Source organism: Egretta garzetta, unplaced genomic scaffold, assembly GCF_000687185.1.
Source record: "Egretta garzetta isolate BGI_Z169 unplaced genomic scaffold, ASM68718v1 scaffold369, whole genome shotgun sequence".
NCBI classification, from domain to species: Eukaryota; Metazoa; Chordata; class Aves; order Pelecaniformes; family Ardeidae; genus Egretta; species Egretta garzetta.
Genome location: NW_009260837.1, coordinates 191,740 through 198,647, shown reverse-complemented (window position 1 = coordinate 198,647; position 6,908 = coordinate 191,740). Strand labels below are relative to the sequence as shown.

Sequence of the window (6,908 nt, the reverse complement as noted above, 5' to 3'; positions counted from 1 at the left end):
AGTATTTCAGGATACCTTAATTAAAGCCTTGTTAGTAGTGAGGATTTGCTAATACTTGGGAAGGGTGGAAAGCCTGAACCTGCCTTCTTGTCTGAGGTTCCTGCTCTGCTCAGTGTAGTTTCATGGACTCCTGTTTATGTCTCCCTTGTTTGTCATTTTATTAGGATATACACAAAGCTCATCAAAACCATATGGGTTAGATTTGTTTATCTGCATCATTTTCAAGGGAAACTAATACATTCATTTGTATGCAGGTATCAAACTGGTTTGCCAATGCAAGACGTCGCCTGAAGAATACTGTCAGGCAACCAGATCTTAGCTGGGCTTTACGAATAAAACTGTACAACAAATACGTTCAAGGAAATGCTGAACGACTCAGCGTGAGCAGTGATGACTCATGCTCTGAAGGTTTGTTGACGCTCTTTTTATCAATTTTAAACCAATTACAATGTATTTATGAAGTACCAGATACCTTTAGTCAGCTCTGATTTCTTACAAAATGCCCTCAGTGGATCTGCCTTTACTTTTTTGTGAATTAGGTGCCAGTTTTGGCTCCCAACTACTATGCAGCCTTGCAAAGCAGGACTGTGTAGGTTAATCAGGGTGACAGTCTGATTGCTGGTTATTTGCCTGTTTCATATAGCATTGTTACTAGAAAGAGAATTGTTAGTTCATTAGATTCTACAAGCCTATTGCTTTAATCTTCATTAAAGGAAAAAAATTGATTACATTTGTTGGTTTAAGGAAATGAGAAATCTCTTGACTAGTACTTTCCTTGATGGAAGGGCTATAGCAATATCACATCATTAACAAGAGAATCTGATTAACAAGAGAATCTGGTTAACTTCAGTGGGGCTTATTATATGCTAAACTGAGTATTACTGTTACTTGTTTAATGTATTTTACCAGCAAACATTTTCCTTAAAAGCTGCACTGAAATTCTCTTTATTACCCAAGTTAACAAATGTAAGATTTTTTTATATAGCACCCTATATTTTTTAATAGGACAATTGTATTAATTGTGCCCGTGGGTGCTTTTTTAGTCGGTTGTGGCATGGAGATACATTGACAGGAACAAATGCTCCAGAACATCGTCAGAAATGTATGTGATTTTTTAGAAGAGTATGTTTCAATTTATACTCAGTTTCAATCCTCTTTGTCCTGATTTCAGTTTGTACTCACATTTCTTTGGTTTGCACTTCCTTTTAAAAGATTGGTTGGAGGACAATTAAGAGTACAGTTTAAGCCAATATGCTTAAATATGTTGTAGTACTCAGGAGAAGCAAATTTCAAGTTATGATAGTAAGAATTCATCTTATTCACCCAGATTTTGAAATGTTTATCATTGATTTAGGGTACTTCTCAGTTTTTTTCTACCTGCTTTGTGTTGCTCATGAACAAATTAGACCCAGACAGTGTTTTCTACAGTTAATTAATTTGGAATTGCTGAAACATCTGAGAATCCTGGGAACTACTGTGAGCAATGTGTGAACAGGAGAAAATGAAAAATAATTGTCTAACGCTGAAGTCTAAAATTATTTGTCTAGGTTTAGTTGTATTTATAGCAATTTAAAACATGTAGAGAAAGCATCTTGTTTCATATTAGGTATTCGACGCAATTACTGATTCTTCCTTTGTTTTCAGATGGAGAAAATCCTCCAAGAAACCATATGAATGAAGGGGGATATAACAAACCAGTTCATCACACTGTGATTAAAACTGAAAGTTCAGTAATAAAAACAGGAGTGAGACCAGAAACAAGTGCCAATGAGGATTACGTGTCACCCCCCAAATACAAAAGCAGCTTATTGAATCGTTACCTAAATGACTCATTGAGACATGTCATGGCTACTAATGCAGCTATGATGGAAAAAACAAGGCAAAGGAATCACTCTGGTTCATTTAGTTCCAATGAATTTGAGGAGGAATTGGTGTCTCCGTCATCATCAGAGACAGAAGGCAATTTTGTCTACCGGACAGGTAAGGGATTCTTTCTACATCATTTCTAATACAGCCGGCTGTGGTGGATGGTGTCAGCTGGAATGAGTGTCACCTGATTGTGCCTTTTATGAGAGTGGATCACTCCTGTCCATCCTCTCCTATTGAGAGTGGGCAAGTCCTGTCCACCCTCTCGTTCACTGGAGAAGTTCTGTCAGCAGTATTAAGTTAAATGCCGTTACTGACTGCTGATGAAGCTGGTTTGCTTTTTGAATGGAGCTATGGGGCTGATTTTTGAAATGACACTTACAAGTCGTTTTTGTCAGCACTAAGACAAGCCTAAAGAAGGAGAAAACTCTTGACCATTCTGTTACAATAAGGGAGGGCTAGAGGAGGACTAAACTACTCCATGGCCCCAGCTGCGAGGAAGCGGAGGGCTTTGAAATTTGAAGTTGGCTGTTTGTGGCAATTCCGTGAGCCATATGCCCCGCAATGGAGTGCATGTGAACACCTTCCCCTGTTGTACAGCATCTTTTCTGTCCTCACAGTGCCTTCTCCGGTGCGTGGCCCTTTGGTGCTCGTGCATCTCTTGGGAGTGCAGGGGTTGGTTTAGACCAATTTCTGCATCGGTCTCCAGACACAGAGCACTGAGCTAAGGGGCCACAGGCTTGGCCATTAAACATCTTGGCTTAATGTTTTTTTGAAGGGTTACACATAATTTATTATTTTAATCTTATCATAAAAACATAAAAGCATGATTTATGTCTTCTGTTGTGTTACCAGTCAGAGGAAGGCACATGGGACTGCCTGGTTCATGCCAGTAAATTGATGTAAATCAGTGCAAGACCAGGACCTGTGCAGGTCCCTGTGGGGCAGGGAGTGCTGGAAGGCTCCTCTTGTGAAGCTCGTTCTGTATTTCTGTGGGGATGTAAGGCAAAGGCTGTCCCTTTATCTTCGAAAAAAAGAAGTTTTGCATCCCAAGCTCTGGAGGTCTCTGCCAGCATCTCTGGGCTTCCACCCATCACAGCAGCCCTTCATGTTGTCCCAAGGCCTTTCTTGGGGGGTTATTCTGCCAGGGACCACCCTGCAGGCAGCATCGCTTTCGGGGTGGATGAATATTGATGAAACGTACTGGAGGGCTTTGCACCGAAGCTAATGTAGGTTTAGATGTTGTACTTGATTCCCCTTGGCTTCCCTGGCAGGCAGGTTCAGGTGCCTCTTGCCTTTGCAACCTCTCAATTTTGCAGCCTTTGCCCTCTCTTTCCTGGCACATTTTATGTGATTTTTTGTCCCTGTGGAGGGACCACAAGGATTTCAGGAGGCTGAATGCTCTGGTGGGGTAGGAGGACATTGGTGCGTGCAGGTCATCAGGGGATGACTGAGGGGGGGAGTGGGGCCCCCACAGAGAAACGGGATCTTGTGGGGAGGAAAAACAGTGCATGTGTGATGAATGAGTTTCAAAATTAACTCTTTCCGTTCATTTAGCTTCTTTTTTTCAACATACCAAATGCATTTGGTCTGCATTACGGGTGTATTGTCTGCCAAGTTTTATTTTTAAGTGAAAAGTTACTCAAGAGCAGATGCAGCAGCTCAGATATGTAAACTTCTGTTTTTCTGTACTTTTATACCATAACTTAAAAATGGACGCAATGACTTTTTAAAAAATTGTAATAAATTTGCCACTGGATTAAGTTCTTCTTGCCAAGTTTCAAGCTGCACTGAAAAATACAGTCTTTAATGAGAAGGCTGAGACAGGCACACTGTAACTGTGTCGGTTCACAAGCTGGGCTGGAACGACTGAAAACCAATATATTTGTCCTTAAAGTTCATAAGCGACATTCCTGGAACTCCTCTTGAGATTGTATTTCAGTTAGTTCTTAAATATCTTTGTTAACGTTTTGAAGTGCTATGGCCTTTGAGGAGGACGCACCAGCAGCTCTCAGGTTTTACTCTGTTTACACTTCCAAAGCAGACAAGCAGTAGCCTGCTGATAGAAAGAAAAAGATGATGTGCACACGCTGTATTATTTGGTGTTTCGGTATCCTTCCTGTAGAGGTGTGCACATTCAGGAAATAATAGGTACAAATAGGCTTTTTCAGCCTCGATATTACCGTCCCATTAAGGATTTTCGGATGATGTTGTAACATACAGGAATTGAGCCATTCACAAACAAAGCAGGTATTTTCAAGTTATCATCCATTTGTGCAATCTATTTACAAATAGATGAAATTATCCAAGTCATCATTAGCTAGGAAGAGATAAATAAGGAAGTTTTATTTTTTAATGTCTTTTCTCTGTAATTTGAATACCTGGGATGGCAGTTCTCAGTGCCATTTGGTTAAGCAAAATACCAGGCTATGTCTGTACCGCTCAGGCCTTCCTGACAGCAGCCAGTGTATTTTTAAGTGAGAGATCACCGCTTACTTATAAGGAGTTCCCCGCTGCAATTTTTATTTAAGTGAAGCAGCTAATTTCTAACACAAAGGAGTTGAAGCAGACCTGCGACGTCACTACTAGATGTTGTGGTTTATGAAGCCATTTTGAGTAGTATTTCAAAAAGCACGGAGTGAAAACTTATTGACGTTTCATTTTTGAGAAGCGTTTGGCAAGGGTGCTGGGCTCCTAAGCGCAGGCAGTCATTGGTGTTGAAGCAAATTCTTTCTTGCGCTTCCCTGGAAAAGCAGCTTTTCGTAGCAGATGGCGAGTAGAAAGCTTACTCACCGTGTATGGTTCATGTTATGGGCCAGATCCTGATTTTGGGTACATCAGTCTTTTCAGAGCGACTTCACTCGCCCAGGGCCTGGGGTCAGTGTGGCCACGCACGTCCCAACAGCCTGCGCCAGATTAATGGGGTACGAGTGCAGCGCCCAATGACAAAACCAAGCAATTGCAGTTTACAGTTTATAAGGAGAACGGGTTGCGCAGTTTCCCATTTCGGTCATTAACATGCTTATAACACAGGACCGTACGCCACTCGAGCTTCATGCAACTGGGAAATCCCGTGTAAAGATCAAGGACAGGCTCTATAACCGGCCGTCAGGAGCACGGCCTCGCTGCAGACCTCTGCAGGATTATTCCCAGCTCGTGGGAAGCGGCTTTCGTGCCGGGGCAGGAGCAGCAAACCCCGAGCCGGCTCCCTCGCAGGTGCGGTGCCTCCGGCCGCTCCGTCCCGCTCCGGTTGTGTGGCCGGGTGGTGCGGGCGGCTGGCGCGGGGAGGTCGGAGCTGCCGGGAAGGAGTGCAGCCATACTCGGATATGTCACATATGTAAGCGTTTCTGTCGTAAGCTGATATGCTTATGTATATAATGTGACATAGGCGAATGTGTTCACTTAAGGCAGAAAATTTCAGTTTGGATTAATCCTAGTGCAGGTATAATATATAAATGTATATAATTGGTCAAATATGTGTCTTAAACTGACCGCTGGAAGGCTTGGTTCAGTGTTTTTGTTTAGTTAAAAATCCATGTTGGAGAACAAGTTTTCATTAACTCCTTGGCATGCTGTCATTCACAGCAGGTTCTCTGTGTGACAGGAATAACTAAAACCAGACTTGCCTATCTGTATTTGTTGTACAAACGCACGCAGGAACAACAGTCCGACTGCAACCAGCACTTCAGAAATCTATAAGGGAACGATCTAATAATGTTTATAGCGAGGCTGGACATAAATCTAAAGCGGCCACGTCAGTCTTTGGTTTACGGATCACTAAAATGCTGACTTTTTCTTGTAACCACACTGCACCGCTCTGTGAGCACGCTATCGTCAGTCACCTGCGGGAACAGAATGTTCCGCATCCTTATCACACAAGGAAATGAGAAATCCTGACTTTCTGGGATATCGCTGCCTGGTGAGCCACGTTGGGCGAGCGAAAGCAAAAATTAAAATGAGAGAGAGGTGAAATGGCAAGGCAGGGAGTTTTCTAACTTCTTTCTGCAGGGAGATTTTCATTGATTTCACTTTGTATGTTACTTAGAGCAGTAGAAAAGCCAGAACAAATAAAAATAGTGAGGAAACTAAAGACTTGCAGGCCTGGAAAGGAGGGTGACTTTTAAAAAAAAAACCCTCCTGAATGACTGGTTGCTTTTTGAAGACATTTGGTCTCTATTTTTAGACGTTTATACTCAGGAGTGTGCGCTGTTCCTGATGTTTTCATTACTACTGCCTTTTTCTTTCCTCTCACCTTCCTTCTTTTCTTCCATTTGGATCCTGCAAAGTTTGTGGTTTATAAAGCATGATCGTGGGTTGTTTACTGCAGCACACTGAGCACCTCTGATGAGACCCTCAGCACGCTGCAGGATCAGGCCCACATTCATCCGGAGTACTTAAACGTATGGGTATAGCCATGCACATAAGTACTATAGAGAGACACACGCAAGCTGCAGAACAGTGCTGTGATTTTGTGTGGTCCTTGCCAACTTTTCCTCGCCATTTAACATTTTTAGAAATTAACATGTAATTTAAAAATGAGCTATAAAATTTAAAAGCCTAATACGAACACAATGGAACCTGTTTTCAGAAACAACTCGAGGGACCCGCAAAAACCGCTAGTACCAGTGACTTTTGCAAGTTTGATCTAAACAGTGCTGGAGACCTTGGGGATACTTTAAAATAAATGGTAACCTGGGAGAGTTGAAGGAGGTCCTTGTTGCAGATCCTAATGTCATCCAGAAGTGAAATGGAAAAGGGGAATGTCAAGTACAGTATTAAATGCACACAGCAGCATAACTGCGATTTGAAGGTTACACAGTTAAGATCATATTTCTGCAGGAATTTTATTATTACATGGCCTGATTCGTCAACACTGAAATAGCAGCGTGGAATTGAGAACTGAAGGGAGAGGATTGCGTTTAATTTGCTGTTCTGTTGTTTTTTCTAAAGAAAGATTAAAAGGAAACGGCTTTAATGCAGGGACAGCGTCAGATTTAATATACCAGATGTGTGATAGCCCAAAGTTGAGAATTTTAAAGATC

The 6,908-nt window shown here is 42.0% G+C and overlaps 1 protein-coding gene across 1 annotated transcript in view; it reads left to right on the top strand.

Annotated features, from left to right (window-relative positions):
• Positions 1 to 248: 248 nt before the first annotated feature.
• Positions 249 to 6,908, top strand: part of MKX (mohawk homeobox) — a 35,366-nt gene continuing 28,706 nt past the window's right edge. Inside the window, exons 1-2 of the mRNA XM_035902443.1 lie at positions 249 to 408; positions 1,645 to 1,980. Of these exons, the coding sequence (XP_035758336.1) occupies positions 249 to 408; positions 1,645 to 1,980 (496 nt within the window). The remainder of the gene's footprint in view (positions 409 to 1,644; positions 1,981 to 6,908) is intronic.